Source organism: Heptranchias perlo, chromosome 22, assembly GCF_035084215.1.
Source record: "Heptranchias perlo isolate sHepPer1 chromosome 22, sHepPer1.hap1, whole genome shotgun sequence".
Lineage (NCBI taxonomy): Eukaryota > Metazoa > Chordata > Chondrichthyes > Hexanchiformes > Hexanchidae > Heptranchias > Heptranchias perlo.
The window spans coordinates 44,764,207-44,786,053 of NC_090346.1; the positions used below are offsets into that span (position 1 = coordinate 44,764,207).

Genomic DNA, 21,847 nt, shown 5'->3' on the forward strand with positions numbered 1-21,847 from the left:
CTTTCAAGCTCCCTCTTCACTTCCTGCCGCATCCCAAATAAAAGTCTCCCCCTACTGAAAGGCTAAAACCTAATTCATTCCTGTGAATAGAGCAGAGCAGAACCCCTTTTAGGATGAGTTTTTAGATCACTGACCTATATTGGCTCCCGGTCCGGCAAAGCCTGAGTTTTCAAAATTCACATCCTTGTTTTCAAAGCCCTCCACAGCCTCGCCTCTCCCTTTCTCTGAAACCTCCTCCAGCCCTACGACCCTCCGAGATCTCTGCGCTCCTCCAATTCTGACCTCTAGCGCATCCCCGATTTTCATCGCTCCACCATTGCCAGCTGTGCCTTCAGCTGCCTGGGCCCTAAGGTCTGGAGTTCCCTCCCCTAAACCTCTGTGCCTCTCTACCTCTCTCTCCTCCTTGGGTTCATGTCACGCTACACGTTACCCCACCAGCGAACAAATGTTATCTGTTTTTAATATAATGGGTCATTTGCTGGCTTTCTCTGCCTTCCGGATGTTTCTGCCTCTCTCTTTTTTTTCCTGTTTTTTTTTGTTGAATGTGTATTCGGGGGTTCTGCAGGTGACACCTCTCTGTCTGAACACGGTGATTGCCTTGGCAACTGGCAGTTGCAGGGGCATTCTGTAAACACCATGTATTGTTCTATATGTATAAATGCGTAGGCTTCAAGGAGCTCCTGAACATTTACCTGAGGAAGGAGGAAGCCTCCGAAAGCTTGTGAATTTAAAATAAAATTGCTGGACTATAACTTGGTGTTGTAAAATTGTTTACAATCCTCCTTTAAGATGCTCCTTAAAGCCACGCTCTTTGACCAAGCTTTTAGTCACCTTTCTTAAGATCTCCTGAAGTGGCTCGCTGTCAATTTTTGTCTGATATTCGCTCCTGTGAAGCGCCTTGGGACGTTTTACTACGTTAAAGAAGCTATATAAATACAGGTTGTTGTTGTTGTTGTTGTTGATGATGATGATGATCCGGTCCTGTGTTTTATTTCCCATCTATTTACTTACTTGTTATGTTCTCCTTTCTTTGGGTCTCTCTTTGTTTTACTTACCATCCCCAACTGTGACAGAGGCAGGTAGCCAGCTGTTAGCAGCTGTGTAGCCCAGGGTGACTTATTCTCAAAACTAGTGCTAGCAGTCATTTCTTTTGTGTGTTTGTCTGTGGAAGGGGGAGGGGAGGGCAGGTTTTTGCGAAAGACCTCAGCATTTACAATATAGCGTCTACTGCAGTCTAGACTGATCCTCAGCACCAACTGTCAGCGTGTTGCCAGCTTGGATTGTTCATCAGTTGTGGAACTCGCTGCCACATGGACTGGTTGAAGTAGTCAGCATTGACACATCTAAAGGGAGGCTTGCTGCATACATGAGGGAGAGGGTACAGTGCAATATGGGGGTAGGGTGGGAAGAGGTAATTCAAGTGGGAGGAGGCTCGTATGGAGCATATACACCATCATAGACCAGTTGGGCCGAATGGCCTGTTTCTGTGCTGTCGATTCTACGTCGTTTGAAACCTCGGCAGGAAGCTTGCAGAGCCCCTTTAAATGGGGTAGAGTTCAATCATTTTGCTTTTGCTGTGAATTGCAATAGCCCAGCGATAGTGCGAAAGGGGCTTTTAATCTTTCTATACCTTGAAATCTGAATCTAAATCCACCCAAGGGATAAAAGATCACAAGTGCATTCACAGATAGGTACGAGGGGGCAAGTAGGTTTCTCAGTAAATGACACTCTCTCTCCTCCTCCACTCTCAGTTCATGCTGTCATTCTCCCCCCCCCCTCCCTTTTTTATCCTCAACCAACATCACTAACACAGATTATCTGGTCATTATCACATTGCTGTTTGTGGGAGCTTGCTGTGCGCAAATTGGCTGTGGCGTTTCCTACATTACAACAGTGACTATACTTCTAAAAAGTACTTTGTTGGTTGTAATGCGCTTTGGGATGGCCTGAGGTTATGAAAGGCGCTATATAAATGCAAGTCTGTCTGTCTGTCTTTCTTTCTTAGTTCATGCTGACTGATGTTTCTGAACTGGGAGCTCTTGTGGCTTTAGCCAGTTCTTGAGATGTTGCTGAAACGGTCTGTAATGCAGTGTGGCATTTGGCCCGTGCCAGTGTATGAGAGGTTTATCTTCTGCAGGGACCCCAGCGAGGGCGAGGCCAGATCTTAGTTTCTTCCTATTGCGTGAAACTCGTTCTTTCTTTAGAAGAATTCCGCCATGTCACGAGCAAAGATCACCGCTGAACCATCTCTTCTCCCACGTTTTCAAACACCCATCACCGCTGCAACCAACTTAAGCGGGATTTGTGTAGCTGCATAGGTTTGTAGTACCAGTGATTCATTTGACAAGTATTGTGGCCAGGCACTGTGGAAAATTCCTTGCAGGCATTTTTTGATGAGCTCGTTGACTGCATTGAGGTTAGATATCATCTCACCCCATTAGGTCACTGCTGGAGCTTGCAAGGAATTGACCCATTCTCACTACATGTTAAGGTTTCCCCTAAAGTTCTGTAATTTTAGGGTTTGTACTGCAGGTAGGGCACAAATTCCTCAGTGCAGGAAAGTACTGCAAGAATTCTGACCCACAGGAATGTTCCATTGAGTGGAGCAGGAGAAACATCACTTAAATACTGGGATCGTTGCTCAGCTTCATTTGCAAACACAGATTTGGGCGCGCTTCCCCCAGAAGGATATTTATAATTATAACAGAGACCATTATCGAGATTAATAAGGTCAAGGTAAGCTTGTTCCTGACTTAAAAAGGCACCGGTTTAGTCTGTTGTGCTATGCAGCTACAAGACACAGAATGTCAAAGTAATGCTTTCTGCCTTTTGTTCCAAGGACAGGTGTGATTATTTTCCAATTGATCATTTAGTGTTTACCGCATCTCTCCTATTGCATTTAAGGGGAAGCTAGATAAACACGTGAGGGAGAAAGGAATAGGGTGAGGTGAGATAGAGTGGGAGGAGGCTCATGTGGAGCATGAACACCAGCATAGATCTGTTGGGCCAAATGGCCTGTTTCTGTGCTGTAAATTCTATGTGATTCTATGTTGTGTGCAGCTAGTCGGGGGAGTGGAGGGAGGTGGGGGTTGAGGGGGGAGGCTGGTGGGATGGGGCTTGGTGTGTGGGTAATTTGCACAGCGCACTTAACACAGACCTGCACATCTAAAGCCAATCATAGAATTCAACCTGCCTGAGTAGGAAGGTCAAAGACCTCATTTTCAACATCCCTGACAGTCAGAATCAACGGTGCGCCATGCACTGCCATCAACTGTTCTAAGAATCATTGACCCATGCAGTTCTGTGGATTAGGTAATCAAATAAATAATGTTGCTCTTTATCTTTCTAAGATACAAGAACAATTATGGTGATTCATTCACGGAGAATATCCTTCAAATTGTATATAGTCTCTTCCCAGGAAACACATGAATGGTGCAGAATGAATTTAAATGTGTCTCTCCTGACTTTTAATTTAGAAAATATTAGAACACTCTATAAAAAAAAGCCTTGTTAAGCCTTGCCAAAGCAAATGTTTATTTTTAAGAGGCATTTCATAATGTTAGAGGTACTCTGAATGGCTTCAACTGTACTGAAGCTTTCAAACATTTCATTATCAAAGGGTTTCGTAAAACCCAGAACACTCTCAGATTCACTGAGGAATTTCATTAATAGGATGAATCAATACGCACCATTGAGAATTAGCTATAACTGTGTTTGGGACTTTTGAAATCTTTCATTACAAAAGAGGTTTAATTGTTAGGGCTCGTTCTAAGTCGGTAGTAGCACTCTCGCCTCTTGAATCCGAAGGCCGTAGGCTCAAGTCCCCACTCCAGAGACTTGACCACCTAATCTAGGCTGACACTCCCAGTGCAGTACCGAGGGAATGCTGCACTGTAGGTGATGCCGTGTTTCAGATGAGACGTTAAACTGAGGCCCCGTCAGCCCTCTCGGGTGGACATTAAAAATCCCACACCACTATACAAAGAAGAGCAAGGGAGCTCCTGCCAGTGTGCTGGCCAATATTTATCCTTCAACCAAACACCTAAAAGAGATGAACTGGTCATTTATTTCATTGCTGTATGTGGGACCTTGTTGTGCTCAGGTTGGCTGTTGTGTTTCCTACATTACAACAGTGACTACACGTCAAAAGTACTTAATTGGCTGTAAAGCGCTTTGGGACGTCCTGAGGTCGTGAAAGGCGCTATATAAATGCAAGTTCTTTCCTTGTATGTGGAAAGGAAACGTATGATCAATACAAAATTAGTCTCAGCAAAACTTTGTGAGAAAACATTTGACCAAAGCCAAAATACACAAGAGACATGTTCAAATCAGACTAGACCAATGGCGTGGACATTTCATCTTCATACTGCCTCTAAGGGTCCAATGCAAAATGAGTTTGGGACAATCTAAATCTAGTTTTGAGTAAGCATGGGACCACAGCAAAATCCAGTACATGTTGATGCTAAATTGATCTTCTCACTTGGAATGGCTCACAGTAGGAGTGCTCTTCTGAAGGCACATTGTTGGAAGAGAGCACATGGAGATTTGCTGTGCCTCTATTGTCCCACGGTACTTGGTGACATTGACAATCATTATGGAGCACGACAAAACGTATTATAAAAGAAGATACCAAGGTGTTTTGCATCATCTGACAGGAGCTCTAGTATTACCTTAGTTGGGATGTGGAGATGCCGGTGATGGACTGGGGTTGACAATTGTAAACAATTTTACAACACCAAGTTATAGTCCAGCAATTTTATTTTAAATTCACAAGCTTTCGGAGGCTTCCTCCTTCGTCAGGTGAACGATGTCATTTTCACATCGTTCACCTGACGAAGGAGGAAGCCTCCGAAAGCTTGTGAATTTAAAATAAAATTGCTGGACTATAACTTGGTGTTGTAAAATTGTTTACAATTACCTTAGTTGGGGCTTACATTTTGGAAAAGGGGGGGTCTTACAGATGGTGTATTGGGGGCTCCAGCATTGTTGCCATGGCACAGGCGGATATGGCTCGACCCCGTGATTCCCCGACATAGTGAGTTGCTGATTTCAGCCACGCCACTGGGGGAAGCACCAAGCTTGGATCATGGTGAACATGGGCCACTCATGCGCACCCCCTAGCAGCTTAACCCAGGGCCTGAAGTTGCTGACTTGTCAATGGGGCAATGATATTTGGCATTCAGAAGATAACAGCTAGAAAGAGAAAGTCAATTTGAGACAGGGTTGAAAGAGGAAAGGAAAAGGGAACCTGGCTGGGATCTCTGAGCTTGGTTATCAGTCGGATAATACCAACAAGCATAAAAGGGCTTCAAAATGCTTGAACCTGCATCTTCACATATCATTGAAATAATTCCTATTGCATATCTAATTGGCTGTTAAGTGTTTATATAAATGAATTATGATTGCAATAAATTACAATTAATAAATTACATCAGAACATGCTGATAATTAAATTGTGATCATAGAAAGTCACTGGGTGTCTTCCTCTGCGTAGATACTTTATTCATGGTCTCCACACGTTGCATTTTGTTAAATTTCCTCCACCTCTCCCAAAAAGAAAAGAGCCTTTCTGGCACTAAAGGTTAGCATTAAAGTTATTTTAATGTCAAATACAACCAATTACACTTCAAGTCTGACACTTATACCAGTAATATAGTTGAGTGAAGTCTTTCTGACAGTTGCTGTAAAGCATCTCAAATCTTATTACTTCTCTAGAAAAATTGATGCATGCCATGGTAATCATTTACAAAACATTCTGTATGTTGCCTGGAGCAGGATTTTTCCCTCTTCCATCAGGGTAACGGGAATGGGACAAATATCAGAAAATACAGACAGCGGAATTTAATTTACTCTCAGCACGCAGCCACGCGATCTCCTAGGAGAGACCAGAAAAAAAGAGAAGAAACCTTAGGTTTTGGTTTTTAGGATTAAAAAAACTTTGGAAAATTCCTCTCCGACCTCCACCCCCCCTCCCCCACCTTCCGAAAGTGATCAAAAGGGTAAATAAATCAGAGTTGATGGTGCAGGCTGAGTTCAAGAGCAGGTTAAAGTCTCTGAAGGTGATAGGTCAGTCACAATATCAGCGGCCCAAGGACAAAAGGGTGAACATTTCAGTACAAAAGGCACGAAGGGGACTTGAGGTGTTGGTAGACAATGAGGACCTTGAAGGTAGAGATGAGAAGGGTGATGGAGCATTAAGTATTTGAATGAGGAAAAGGCGGCAGGAATATTTAGGAGTAGGCCGAGATGAGACCTGGAAATGGGTGTCCCACTGCCTGTGTGGTGTTCAGTGGGGGTTGTGGTGGAATGTGTAGCTGGGTGGAGCAGTCGCAGTTGGGGGGGAAAGGGTTGCTGTTGGTGTTTGCTTGAAGCCAAAAACTGAGGTTAGAGATGAGGAAGATTTTATTCATGAATGGACATTTTGGAGGATGAAACAGATACTCACTTGGTGGATCAGAAGGGGTGTAGAGAGATTCACTGAGGGGATTTGAAGGGGCAAGGGAGCGGGGGGGGGGGGAGGAGATAAATTTGGAAAAGTTGACCATAGCGAATGATTTAGGTTCAGAGTTGAGGCAGCTTGTTTAGCAAGTCGGAGAGATCCAGTCATGGCGGACCTGGTAGAGAATGTCTACACTGGTGTAGGAGGTGGCTGTGAATGTGCCCAGAGAGCCCTGAGTAGCACAGAATAGGAGATCAGCAGGGGGAGTAGCAGCAGATGAGGAAGGAAATTGTTTGGGCGAATGGTACAGTAAATTAGGGTGAAGGGAAGGGGAGTATTAATGGTGAAGGCTGGATGGAGAGGGAGGGAAGGTGGAGATGAGATAGGTGAGCAAAGCAAGGCAGAATGGTGTCAGTGAGAGAAATAACAGAGCTTGGGTCCAGACCTGCAGGAGTGAACAAGGAAGTGGGTTTGCTAATACTGTCACATCAGATGTGCCATATATTATCAATCTATTTTTATAGTGCACTTTTATACCAAAGTACATAAAAAATTTTAGCAATGGCCACTTGACTGTGGCTTGAACTATTAGTACTGACAGCCCGTTGATGATTTCTCTTGTATCATTGCCACAAACATGATTTTCTGGTGCCAGAAGCTGAATATATTGAAGTCAAACAACAGAAATGTAATGACCCCAGAAACAAGCAAAGTGAATGAGTTGTCTTTGCTTCAGGTGCACGCAGATAACTGTTAAGTCCAATTAACACACTAGTCCAGCCGAGAGAGAAACGATTTGCATTTATAAAGCCATAACCTCACGACGTCACAAAGCACCTCACAGCCAGTGAATTCTTTTGAAGTGTAATCACCGTTTTTTGTGCATGCAAACATGGCAGCCAGTTTCTGCACAGCAGGATCCCACACAGCAAACGAGGTAAACGATCCATTTAATCAGTTTTGGCGACGTTGATTGAGGAATAAGTCTTGAACAAGGGAATTGGATATACACTTAAAAAGGAAAAATTTGGAGGGATCTGGGGAAAGAGCAGGGGGAGTGGAACTATTTGTATAGCTGTTTCAGAGAGCTGGCACAGGCACGATGGGCTGAATGGCCTCCTTCTGTGCTGTATGATTCTACGAAGACATTGAGAATAGTCCCCTGCCCTTCTTTGAATATATCTTTTATGTCCCTCTGAATGGTTTGAACTGCAATACGCTAAATCCTTTCCGCTTACAGAGCAGAATTCCTGAACTAGGGTTAGTGTGTAAACAGTGAATATTCATTCAAGCAGAAACGTCTCCCAGTGTAGCCCCTGTTTTAATGCTCAGCAAACCCAATACAATCAATCCAGTCGCACGTTTTGCCTGGAGACAGTGACTCGAGTCTAATTACTTTGCTGTTAAAAAAAAATGTCTTTATGAAGTGTTTTCTATTGGTTTTCTTCAGATTGAATTGTTGAATCAATAATGAAAGGGGCTGTGGCAATAGAGATTTGCAAATTGGTTATCTGCAGTAATGTTGTCAAAACTGAAGTTCATACAAATCCTCACATCGAAACATGTTTCTGATTAAAGCGTAACATTTCCTGTCAGACCTGCTTATCAGAATTCAGCCATATGCAGATTCTTTTCAATGAACCTGAATAAGAATTGGAGCTTTTGGATCTCGTCTCCATTCCTCACTCAGTGAAGGTTCTTAGGGTTGTGTTTCCCCTTTATTTACATTTCTGTTCCTTCCTTATTTTTATTTTGTGCTCTCTCTCAATCATATTTAATTTTTTATTTTAATGGAGGTGTTCAAAATTATGAGAGGTTTTGATAGAGGAGGAGAAACTGCTTCCATTGGCAGGAGGGTCGGTAACCCGAAGACCCAGATTTAAGATAATTGGCAAAAGAACCAGGGGGAGAGATGAGGAGAAAAGAATTTAACGCAGCGAATTGTTGTGATCTGGAATGCACTGCCTGAAAGGGTGGTGGAACCAGATTCAGTAGTAACTTTCAAAAGGGAATTGGATATATAGTTGAAAAGGAAAAATGTTCAGGGCTATGGGGAAAGAGTGGGGGAGTGGGACTAATTGGATAGCTCTTTCAGAGAGCCTGCACAGGCATGATGGGCCGAATGGCCCCCTTCTGTGCTGTATGATTCTATGATATGTTGCTCATTATTCCCTGGAAGAATAGTTGGCCAATCCACTTGCTCACAGGCCTCTGCCATTGCTGCCCTCAGTTACCCATTCTCCACATTCTCTCCTCCGCCTTGAGCCCAGAAGGTTATGAGTTCCCAACCCACGCCAGGACTCGAGGCAGACAATTTGCAGTGCACGGGGAATGCTGTATTGTTGGAGGTACCATCCTTTGGATGAGACATTAAACCGAGGTCGCGTCCGACTGTTCCTGTGTTCAGGTAGACACTAAAGATTTCGTGGCACTATTCCAAGAAGAGCAGGGAGTTCTCACCATTGACCTGGCCAACAATCTTCCTTCAATCATCATTCATCATTGCTGTTAGTGGGACCTTGCCGAATGCAAATCGCTGTTATGTTTGCCTACATAACAACTGTCACTGCACTTCAAAGTGATCTATTTTATGCAAAATGTTTGGGGATGTTTCTGAGGTACTTGATAAGGCTCTAAATAAATTCAAATCTTTCAGTCCATTTCTCTTCCTTCCTTTTTCTCTTGTCAATGTCCTTTTGAAGGTGCGATACCCAAAATTGCACAATCTAATCTAAATGTGGCCATACCAGTTGTCTACATTAAGGTTATAATATCTTCCATTGAATTATAGCCAAAAGCCCTGGAAATATACCCCAGTGTTTGAATAGCTTTGTTTGAAACGGTTTCACATTGACAGAGAGTAATTAATAATTATCACACCAATCATTCCTATCTTCATCTCCTGTCTCTCATTGGAAATGAAATTTCATCCCTTTCTACCTCTTCTCCCTTACAAATTAATTCGTGCTTTCTACTCAAACTTCCAAACAGAAGGGGAGCATCTACTAATCACAGAATCATGGAATGATACAACAGAAAGGGAGGCCATTCAGCCCATCATGCCTGTGCCAGCTCTTTGGATGAGCTATCCAATTAGTCCCACAATTAGCACTTCAGTTTGTTCCGATGTCCTTGCCTCTCTCCTCAGTTCCTTTAAATCACCCGGCTGCGGTCTTCTGTGGTGAAAAGCATCTAAATAACTCTTCTGTCGCGTCATTTAATTCATTTGCTGTATGTGCTGACTCTCTAGAACCTTTTGACCATTTTATCAACACTTACCTCCCTTCTGCTGAAATCACTGTTCTTGGTGACTTTATTTTCACTGTCAGTACTGGTTGAGTTTCCTCACTGCTCAGAAAGTTATTAATACAGAGTGGACGAATTTCTGCGGGGTTGTCCCACTCATCTGTCATATCTTTGGAAGAAGAAATGCTGGAAATATGGCTCGTCACCCACCCTATCTGTATCCCTAGTGATCCATGCAATTTAATTCATCTCCTAGACCTTTTCCTCAGCTGCATTTCTCCTCTCACCAATTCTGACCACTGTCTGCCATCTGCCTCTTGTAGAATATCCTACCATCCTATAAATCAGTCTCACCTTGTTTGGCTCTATAAGAACATAAGAAATAGGAGCAGGAGTAGGCCATACGGCCCCTCGAGCCTGCTCCGCCATTCGATAAGATCATGGCTGATCTTCAACCTCAACTCCACTTTCCCGCCCGATCCCCATATCCCTTGATTCCCCTAGAGTCCAAAAATCTATCAGTCTCAGCCTTGAATATACTCAACGACTCAGCATCCACAGCCCTCTGGGATAGAGAATTTCAAAGATTCAGAACCCTCTGAGTGAAGAAATTCCTCCTCATCTCAGTCTTAAATGGCCGATCCCTTATCCTGAGACTGTGCCCCCTAGTTCTAAACTCTCCAACCAGGGGAAACAACCTCTCCATGAGTCAGCTAACCACAATATTATTTGAGAATATTTCACTGTCTTTCCATGGCCCAACTATTCCTCTTTCGACATTTCTATCTGTGCCAGTGAAGCCATTGATGTTACTCTAGAAGGTGTCAAACCTCACTCTTCCCCTTCTGTCGGGTCTGCTATTACCACGTCGTCATTTAGTTGTGCCCGTTTTTCTGCTGCCTCTCATACAAAAAGAAAATGTATGCCTATCGCACCGGGGGTCTTGATCACTCTGAGGCAACTTTATCTCAGCTTGCAACTTACAAAAAAATTCCACTATTAGAGGTACTAAATGCAGCTTTATTAAATAGAAGTATCAACTGCTTTCTTCCTGCCCTTCCAACAGCTGCTGTTTTTGGCCTCTAGCCAAAGCTGTCTCTCATAACTTAATGAGTTCTCCTTTCCACCTCTCTTCTATACCAGCAGGAAAGTTGCTAATTCTTCGTCAGCATATTGAGTGTATATTAAATGAGAGTTAATATTAGTCCCCTTTTTTTAGTGCACTGCAGGTTAGCCTAACTGCTCAGTGTGCTTTCTGTGAGAATAGATGTTGTTAAAAGTACTGCCCAAATTAGGAGTAAATAAGAGAGAAAGAAAGAACTTAGAATCATAGAATCTTACAGCACAGAAGGAGGCCATTTGGCCCATCATGTCTGTGCCGGCTCTTTGAAAGAGCTGTCCAATTTCGTCCCACGCCTCAGCTTTTTCCCCATAACCTTGCAAATTAATCCTCTTCAGGTACATATCCAATTGCCTTGTGAAAGTTACTATGGAGCCTGCTTCCACCACCCTTTCAGGTAATGCGTTCCAGATCTTAACAACCCTCAGCGTGGAAAAAATTCTCCTCATTTCCCCTCCAGTTCTTTTGCCAATTATTTTAAATTTATGACCTCTGGTTACCGACCCACTTGCCAGAGGGAATAATTTCTCCGACTTGCTCTAGCAAAAATTTTGAATACCTTTATTAGGTCTGCCCTTAACCTTCTCTGCTCTAAGGAGAACAATCCCAGCTTCTCCAATCTCTCCACATAACTGAAGTCCCTCATCCCTGGTACCATCCTGGTAAACCTCGTCTGTATTCCCTCCAAGGCCTCGGCATCCTTCCTGAAGTGTGGTGCCCAGAATTGTACACAATACTCCAGCTGAGACCTAAGGTATAGCATGACTTCCTTGTTTTTATATTCAATGCCCCTATTTACAAAGTCAGGTATCCCATACGCTTTCCTAACTGCCTTATTAACTTGCCCTGCTACCTTCAAAGATTTGTGAATATGCACCCCCAGGCCCCTCTGCTCTTGCACCCCTTCAAAATAGTACCATTTAGATTATACTGCCTCTCCATGTTGTTCCTCCCAAAGTGCATCACTTCACACTTATCCACATTAAATTGCATCTGCCGTGTGTCTGCCCATTTCACCAGTCTGTCTATATCCTCCTGAAGTCTGCTACTATCCTCCTCACTATTTACTACGTTGCCAAGTTTTGTATCATCTGCAAACTTTAAAATTGTACTCCCTATACCCAAGTCCAGGTCATTTATATATAACACGAAAAGCAATGGTCCTAATACCAATCCCTGGGGGACCCCACTGCAAACTTCTCTCCAGTCAGAAAAACATCCGTTCACCACTACTCTCTGCCTCCTATCCCTTAGCCAATTATGTACCCAAGTTCCCATCGTCCCTTCTATTTTCTGAATAAGTGTGTTATGTGGCACTTTATCAAATGTCTTTTGAAAGTCCATATATACAATATCTACTGTACTACCTTCATCGGTCCTCTCTGTTATTTTATCAAAGAACTCAATCAGGTTAGCCAGACATGATTTGCCTTTAACAAATCCATGCTGGCTATCCCTTATTAACCCATGCTTCTCCAAGTGAGAATTAATTTTGTCCCCTACAATGGTCTCTAGTAGTTTTCTCACCACCGACGTTAGACTGACTGTCCTGTAGTTTGATCAGGGGTGTGACATTTGCAATCCTCCAGTCCTCTGGTATGACTCCCGTATCCAAGGAGGATTGAAAGATTGTGGTCAGAGCTTTTGAAAGAAGGGAGGGAGCTGGAGAGGTGGGGAAGCATAGGGAGGGAATTCCAGAGCTTAGGTCCTAGACAGCTGAAGGCATGGCTGCCAATGGTTGAGCAATGAAAATTGGGGATCTTGGAGGGTTTTAGGGCTGGAGGAGGTTACAGAGATAGGGAGGGGTGAGGCCATGGAGGGATTTGAAAACAAGGATGAGAATTTTAATATCGAGACATTGCTAGACCGGGTGCCAATGTAGGTCAGCAAGGACAGGGGTGGGGAGTGAACGGGACTTGTTGCGAGTTAGGATACAAGCAACAGAGTTTTGGATGAGCTGAAGTTTGTGGAGGGTGCAAGGTGGGAGATCAACCAGGAGAGTATTGGAATAGTCGAGTCTAGAGGTATCAATGGCATGAAGTATTTTTTATGACAACAGTGACTACACATCTAAAAATACTTCATTGGCTGTGAAGTACTTGGGACGTCCTGAGGTTGTGAAAGGAGCTATATAAATGCAAGTCTTTGGGGTTTTTTTACAACACATTCGAAATTCCGAGAGCACTTCATAAACTTGGAATTAATGTTATTGGGAAGTGGTGGCCTTGCCCAGGCCCGCTCACTTCTAAGATGAGAAAATAGTCACCTTGAAGCAAAGCTCTGCTCGTACTTGTAAGGATAGATAAACAGAACTTTCTCATGGCAGCAGAGTGCAATGTGTAGCCCCCGGCTGTTCACATACTGGTCGTAGACTATAACTACAGTCTGAATGTAACAGGGCCTCAGGATCACAAATTGAATAGGCTGCATTCAGTTTTTACATGCCAGAGGTTGAGGCCTTAAGCTATGGATTTGGAAGCTGGTTATACCAGGGACTCATCAAAGCAAGTGTAATCAATAGAATGAATGATGCAGAAGAGATTGATCTGGGCAGAAGTTCAAATGGTTTCTAACATTTTTTTTATTATTATTCGTTCTCGGGATGTGGGCGTCGCTAGCAAGGCCGGTATTTATTGCCCATCCCTAGTTCCCTTGAAAAGGTGGTGGTGGGCCTTCTTCTTGACACAACTGGGTGACTTGCTAGGCCATTTCAGAGGGCAGTTAAGAGACAACCACCTTGGTGTGGGACTGGAGTCGAATGTAGGTCAGACCGGGTAAGGACAGCAGGTTTCATTCCCTAAACGATATCAGTGAACCACTTGGGTTTTTACGACAATCCAACAGCTTCATGGTCACTTTTACTGACACCAGCTTTTTATTTCCAGATTTTTTTTAAAAACGGAATTCATATTCTCAAACTGTCACAGTGGGATTTGAACTCACGTTCTCTGGATTATTAGTGCTGGACGCGAAGGTTAAAAGTAGCATCTTCAGCTCATTGCTGGCTAATTTGTTTTTGTGTTTAATATATGCCAGGTAGTTAATTTAAAAAGAAAACTGAGTTCTCATTGTTCTTACTGTTATGTGACAGGTTCACTGGGTGTACAAACTATTGCTGTTTTGGGAAGAGAGAATCAATGGGTCAGTCTTTGAATTTCCACTGTCGAACTTGTTAACTGCTGTTCGGCCATGCTCCCCTGTGCCTGGGTACAAGTTTCCTCAACCGTCTTCCTACTTAAAGGGAACCGTCCTTTCTGACTCACTGCAGTCTTAGCAACTGCATCCTGCACGTTTTGCTGCAACACAATAGCACCTGAACATACTGCAACATCAAAACTTCTCCAGTTTTTTTGGTTCTCAACTGCTACAAATGTACCCAACATACCTTCCTACACACCCACCTTCACACATGCACATTCACATATCTCTAAATCTCGGCTGACACTTCCAATGCAATACTGAGGGAGCGCTGCACTGTCGGAGGTGCCATCTTTCGGATGAGACGTTAAACCTGCTCTCTCGGGTGGAGGTAAAAGATCCCAAGGCACTATTCGAAGAAGAGCAGGGGAGTTCTCCCCAGTGTTCTGGCCAATGTTTATCCCTCAACTAACACCTAAAACAGATTATCTCGTCATTAATCTCATTGCTGTTTGTAACCAATGAAGTGTAGTTACTGTTGTAATTCACTTGCAAAGAGTAAAATTTAATTAAGTGTTTTTTTTTTAAGAGAAAGGTGTCAAGATTTATTATGGAGCAGTGCCTTCTAGTGTGGTTTACTAAGTTTATTTGAAAAGGAAGCCCTGTAATTGTATGCTGCAGCCCTTTAAATTGCTGCAGCAGCACCATAAAATAACTGGTTAATGTGCGTGAGATCCCACAGGCTTGCCCTGACTAGAAGATTTCTGTAAGTTACAAATTTTTGTCGGAGTGGCTGTGCATTTAAAGTCAGAGTGATCTCCCGCTGTGCGTCATTCCCGTCAAGACTCACATCCAGAGGTTTCTACTCTACACTTGTATTCTGAGGAGTCAAAATACCGAGAAACTGATTCCACTGTCGGGAGGGTCGGCAACCAGAGGTCACAGGTTTAAAATAATTGGCAAAAGGGGGAGATGTGGAGAAATTTTTTTACGCAGCCAGTTGTTGTAATGTGGAATGCACTGCCTGAAATGGTGATGGAAGTAGATTCAATAGTAACTTTCAAACGGGAATCAGACATATACTTGAAAAGGAAAACATTTTCAGGGCTATGGGGAAAGAGCAGGGTGGGGAGTGGGACTAATCGAATAGTGCTTTCAAAGAGCCGGCACAGGCACGATGGGACGAATGGCCTCCTTCTGTGCTGGATGATTCTATGAAGTCAACTTAATGCTGCCGATTTTCTGTGTTTACTCACTTCCATTTTTTTATTGTCTTTCTTTTTCAGAGCTTTTAGGATCTGCCAAGAGAGTGAATGTGAACTTTCAAGACATAGATGGGTGAGTGGAATCCATCGGACGCACTTCAGTCACAGGGCACTGCACGAATAATATACTGCTTTATAGTTTGGTCCAGAACTAATCACAGAACAACTTAGGATCGAGGAATTAGATTTATTGTGTCGTTTTAAATAGGACCGTCATATTTAATCTGACACTCAGCATTTTCAACACTTCACTGCAGAAACAAGGTCATGTCCTGAGTTTGTTTCTTACTGCATTGTATTCATGAGCATGTACATGTCAACATCTGTGCATTATTCTGAATGCAGAATGTCACAAGATACACCCCAGCGATACATCATCTTTCCCTTTATACCGAGTAAATAGACCGATATTGTCTAGTTTAAGTAGCAATGCGTATACTTGGTCGGGCATGTGAAATAACATTACAGAGCCCTACGCTTAATGCCTTAAAACCTTTATCTTTCATTTATTTACACTGTTTTTGTAAGGGACATTGTAGAACAAGGTACAGATGAGATACATGTAATGACGACCCACTACTCGCAAATTTATGGGGCCCTTTCTTTAGGCATCCCGTGTGGCTGCCTGAAACGGGCGCTAGGCCCTTTCCATATGTTAATTAGGGTCCTAACCCCCGTTGAAGGAGCCCTGTGTAAAATTTGTTGCCTGCCCCGCTCAGGATTCTTCAACGGCCCCAACGGCCGCCAATTACAGGTAAGGAGGCGTGCCCCCTCCCTCCCCTCACCCAACTCTACAGGGGTCACGATCGCCTCCGGCCCTCCCCATTGCCCGCTCCAAACCCTCCCCAAGAACTAACCTGAGGGCTGTTGCCGGTGAGGCAGGTGGGCCGAAATTGTACTTATTCTTGGGGCAAGCTGCCCGTGGAGGCCCGACCAGTGCCATAATATGCAGGTGAGGCCTGAGGACCAATTTCTGGTGGTTCCCGAGCCTCTTGGTTTGGGCGCACGCTGCCTCGAGGCCTCATTGAACATCTAGCCCTTGGTGGCATAAGTGCCACATCTCGATACCAGCGTATAGGTGGAGTTAGGATTATGAAACAACCGAGACAAGCTGGGTAAGACTTCGATTAATGTGGCTTGCGGCTTTTTTTTGATTTATGGGCCTGAAATAAAGTGTTGTCTCTTTGACCTTCCTTTCAATGATTTAATAGAAAGGGAGGTCAGTGACTCAATGAAGATCATGTTTCATGATAGAGAGGGCAATCGACTTCATATCTCATTTCAAAAAGGGCAATCGAGACCACTTTCCATAACAAAGAAGGCAAAGGAGATCATCTCTGGCAGAGGAGCAATGAAGGTCATATTGCATAACAGAACGGGCAGTGGAGATTCTGTCTCATGATAGAGGTCAATGGAGATCAAATCTTAGGAAACAGCTGACTTACTGTATGAAGGTGAAAAAATGGATGTAAGCTGAATGTGTGATCAGACAAGATGCCTGTTCAAGTCCAAGGTCCACAGATAAAAGAGCTATGCAGCTTTACAATCATACCTCATTAATGCAAACTCACGTTAGGGCTGATTTTAACCCTGCCTAGCCTGGGCAGTTAAAGTCGCTCATGGGACTTGCGTGCCGTGATCCCGCTGTCCCCCCCCCCCCGCCTATCCGATCTTAACCTACCCTTCCGAGCGGGCGAGAGGGACACCCACCTTCTGTAAATATGCAGATCGTGCTCCGATGACGTCATGGGAGCCATTTAAAGTGGATAAGAATCAGCTGACACATTCCGGGAGGAGAAAACAAGAAACGGGAGTACACGCTCGATGGAAAGATGCTAAAGGGCGTGGATGAACAGAGATATTTGGTGGTTAAAACGTACGAGTCCTAAAAGTGGAAGTGCAGGAGGAAAAGTCCGTTTCAAAATCCAGATTACCGCCCATGTGGCGAAGGTAAAAATTGTACCCATTGCGACCAAACCATTAATTGAACCAGCTGCTGATTATGCTAATGAAATAGCTGTTTCTCGTGGCAGTCCGGTTTGGCAGGGCCACGTTTTCCTCAGCTGCTGGGCGACCATTACAAAATGGCAGTGATGAATGGATCAAGAGCGAGGCTTCCTTGCAGCTGTAATGTTCAGCAAATGTCCTCCGTGTGCAAGAGGAATACAATACCCTCTGACACAGAAGGAAAAAAGGACCTCGCTGTGTCGAAATAGCATCTAACACCGTTCATTTAAAATGAGTTATGTTACTTGGTATTTCACACTGTTGACCTGTTAATAGACTGCCGGACAATAGGAAGTATGAATATTTTAATCGTAATGGCACGATTCTGTTACATTGATTTCAATAAACAGGTGGAGTTCAATATGTTTTCATTTGCCTGTTCCTTTGAATGCTTTGGCCTAAATAAATATTACCAGGCAACAGTAACTGGGCCCACTGCTTCTATCTCCATGGAAACACCAGTGACTGCCTGCTAGTATTATCCAATAGAATTTGAACCATTATTTCTCACAAAAAGTCCTGAGCAGCTATAAAAAAAAAGACATTATATTTGTAAGTTAGATCTGTGAAAATGCTTCTGGTTATATATTTACATTTAAAGTTCTATTTGACATTAAAATGTGCCAGCACTTGACTACATATTACAAATATAGAATTTTAGCAGGTGTGTTGGATTGGCATAAATTACTGCCCCTCAGTGAGTCAGTAATGACTCCAGTGCCTGAAGGAAATAATGTCTCTGTTATTTTCAGTGATGTTGGTTTTGGCAGTTTCATTCCCATGTCTGCATTGTTGAAAGAGAAAGACTTGCATTTATATAGCGCCTTTCATGACCTCAGGACATCCTGAAGTGTTTCACAGCCAATGAAGTGCTTTTGAAGTGTAGTCACTGTTGTAATTGGCTGACTGCATGGGTGATGTACAAATTGGTAGTTCAAGAAGAGGCCGTTGACCCCATTCTTGCCAAAGGGTCACCTAGAGATTGGGACTAATTCTCTGAGACACGTTTATTGCTCCGCAGGGATCCTTGCTACCAGCACATGCTCAGAAAGTTACCCTTTTTACATTCTTACAAACTTTCCCCAGTTGACTTATTGCTTTTAATCCAATATTTATCCATGACATTGAATTCACAGGGCAGAAACAGGTCATTCAGCCCAACTGGTCTATGCCGGAGTTTATGCTCCGCACGAGCCTCCTCCCACCCTCCTTCATCGAACCTAACCCAATCCTACATCTTTTTAACAGATTTCTACTTTAGACGGTAATCTGCTTCACACACCTACTGCTCTGTGTTGATAGAAGCTCATTCTTATGAGGCCTCCACTTGCTTCAAACAGTTTGTTCATTTTATACTCGAGTCCTGACTTGACTCCACAAATTAAGAGTTTAAAATTCTGGAATATCCCTTGTTGTTCTCTGAACTCCCTACGATGCAATATCTTTTTGAAGCGAATGCCCCCAAATCCCATGTAATATAGTTAATGCGGGTTTATCGGTGAGTTACACAGGGTTTGACTTAGCTGGAGTCTCTGGGGATATAATTATTGAATAGTGTTGTTTCCCAGAGACCCACTGTCAATCAAACTCCTATTATTTTACAACTTTAATCCTTCCATGATGATATTTGACATAAAATTCATATAAATTATTCTAGATATCTTATTAGATATACATATTAAAATGTGCAATTGGACTAAGCTTCTCTCAGGGTTCAGATGCAATAAACCGTACACACTTTTGTAGTTTAGGGCATCACCCATTTATTGTCTGTTATCATTCACACCCAGTTTTTAGAAAGGTAATGAGATCTGATGCATTGCCTATCTTAGCCCCATGTTGCTGGTGCGCACTGACTTACAGACAGCGTTAATGGCTAGGACAGCTCTTTTTGTTGCTGATAAGGTCCCGATGGAATTAAATTCCTTTGCCAAAGACTGCTTCCAAGCCAACACAGGGGGGATCTGCCACTTAAACTGATCTGCAGTTCATTCCTGCATCGAGCAAGTGAATGATGCCATGTTTGCCAGGGGAAGCGACTTTCCCAGGAGAAAGGAGACACCAATCGAAGAGGGCAAAGAACTTTTTTATCAGAGTCCAGTACATTTCCAAGAATCAGTGCTCTTTTTGATCATCTCAAAGAATATATGAACAGGAAGGGATAGCCAGGTATTCCCAAGCTGTCAACCTGCACATCTTCCTCGCTTAACGACATTGTAACAGTGTTAATATTGTAAATGTTTGGGGTGATCTCACAGTCTGGTGCTGTCAACAAGGAGTAATAACTCGCAGGGAGCACTATTACATTTTTGGGTCTTTTCTTCCCTTACTCCAGATTACTTTGCCTGTCATATCTTAGCTCGCTCTCATGGGTAAGTGCCAACCTCTCCCACTCTACCTTTGCGAGTGTTTATCCTAGTCTTGAGATATTGGTAAGCTTTCAGTAATACGCCCAGGGTAATAAATAGCAAACCCTGTCATGTAATTATGTTTACATTCCTGGAGCTCCCTCTTTGCAATCCTCAATAGGATTAGAGCATCGTATCAGGCCCCATTTTAAATTGAAATTATGAAGAAAATTTGTTAAACCATGAACAAGCAAACAGTGACAAAATACAATGTATTTAGAGTTGAAAATCTAATATCTAATTTGTTTTATTGGTAACTTTTATACATGTAGTCCTTCTCTTTCTTGCAATTATTTCTGGCCACAGGAGCTGGGTCTATCGACTATCCTATTTTTTCCCCGTGAAGATTCCAATCAGCTCGACCCTCTTCTGCTAACTTGGCTTAATGAACAGGTCGAGCTGTTTATATGATCTTTCACTGGTTGCCATGGTTTGCTTGGGTCTTTTGACACTCGGATTCAAAAATAATTGGCTGTCATACATTTAACTGAATGAATCGTACAGTCTGAGGATGTTCACAAGGAGCTTGGTTCCTCCTCTCAACCTTACTGTTCGAAGACCAGTTCAAACGGACCTCATAACTAACGTATCAAATTCAGCTGGGGTACGGGTTTATTTGTTTTTTTACTGCAGCTAGTCTTAAGCTCTCTGTGTGTCAGCCGTGGCACAGTGGGTAGCACTCTCGCCTCTGAGTTAGAAGGTTGTGTGTTCAAGTCCCGCTCCAGAGACTTGATACAAAATCTAGGCTGACACTCCCGGTGCAGTACCGAGGGAGTGCCGCACTGTCGGGAGGTGCCGTCTTTCAGATGAGATGTTAAACCGAGGTCCTGTCTGCCCTTTCAGATAGGTGCAAAAGATCCCACTGCACTATTTCAAAGAAGAGCAGGGGAGTTCTCCCCGGTGTCATGGCTGATATTTATCTCTCAACCAACATCACCAAAAATAGATTATATGTTTGTGGGACCTTGCTGTGCACAAAATTGGCTGCCGCCTTTCCCACATTACAACAGTGACTATACTTCAAAAGTATTTAATTGGCTGTAAAGCGCTTCGGTACGTCCTGAGGTTGTGAAAGGCGCTATATAAATGCAAGTCTTTCCTTTCTTCTATTGGTGACTGGATTTAAAGAGACAGCCACAAAGCCAAACCCAGACAAACAAGAATACTGGGGCCAAAGTTGCTTGGCCCTCTTGCCGCAACTGCGAAATGCCGGGAGTTCCCGACGAACCTTGTAAGGGGGCAGAACCTCCCCTACCCCCAGCTGCCACGGCAGGGTGACAGAGAGTAAAGGTGATAGTGCTCCGGTCAAAGGGAGACGGAAAGTTGGGACAGAGGCATGAAAGCTTCTGTTTTGGACAGAAACTCGACGGAGAAGAAAGCCAGGCGGGGTATAAAACGGGCTGCATTTCGTTATCGCCCTTTTGTGCGCCACTGCCCATGACCAATTTCACCGCGCCCACCCCACCACCTCCCCCCCTTAGATCCGTTCTCTAGACCTTTCTTGCTCCATATAAGTTTCCAATATGTATTTAAATGAACGTTCAGATTTGCAAGAGACTGGAAGTTGAGGGGGGGGAACATCAAGAAACAGCAGACGTGTTGGACGAACTAAGCACGAATTAAGCACATACAAATTCCAGATCATTTCAAAATTGCCCCAGGAAACTATAACCTGCGCAAAGAACGGTAAAACATGATTCATGAGTAAGCTGCAATCATGAAATCTACCCAGACGCAGGACCTTTTTGGTGGGAATGACTGAGCCAGTCGCTGAAACTCCGGTTAACATTTTCAAGAACTCTGTTAATACAAGAGCTGCCTGCGGGCTGGCAGTAGCCAACTAAGTCCTAATATTTAAAAAGAAGTGGGACCTGAATTGGGGAATTATGAACCCAACGCCAAAAGGGGGGAGAGCCATCTGGAACATTTTATGGGAGGCTACTAATTGTCATCTAAAGGCTCCAGGGTCCGTAAGGGACAATCAACATGGTTTTAGTACCAATAATCTATGCCTCACAAATCTATTGGAACTACTTATAAAATCATAGAATCGTACAGCACAGAAGGTGGCCATTCGGCCCATCCTGTCTGTGCTGGCTCTTTGAAAGAGCTACCCAATTAGTCCCACTCCCCCCACACTTTCCCCATAGCCCTGCAATTTTTTCCATTTCAAGTATATGTTTGGTCTTGATCTCTGGAATTCAAGTAGATTGGGGAACAAAGG

The 21,847-nt window shown here is 43.5% G+C and overlaps 1 protein-coding gene across 2 annotated transcripts in view; it reads left to right on the forward strand.

The window, feature by feature from the left end:
- The window catches only part of caskin1 (CASK interacting protein 1), a 442,509-nt gene that overhangs the window by 253,804 nt on the left and 166,858 nt on the right, over window positions 1–21,847 (forward strand). For both annotated transcript variants that reach the window (XM_068003445.1, XM_068003444.1), the window contains exon 2: window positions 15,230–15,281. In XM_068003445.1, coding sequence (XP_067859546.1) covers window positions 15,230–15,281 — 52 coding nt within the window. The remainder of the gene's footprint in view (window positions 1–15,229; window positions 15,282–21,847) is intronic.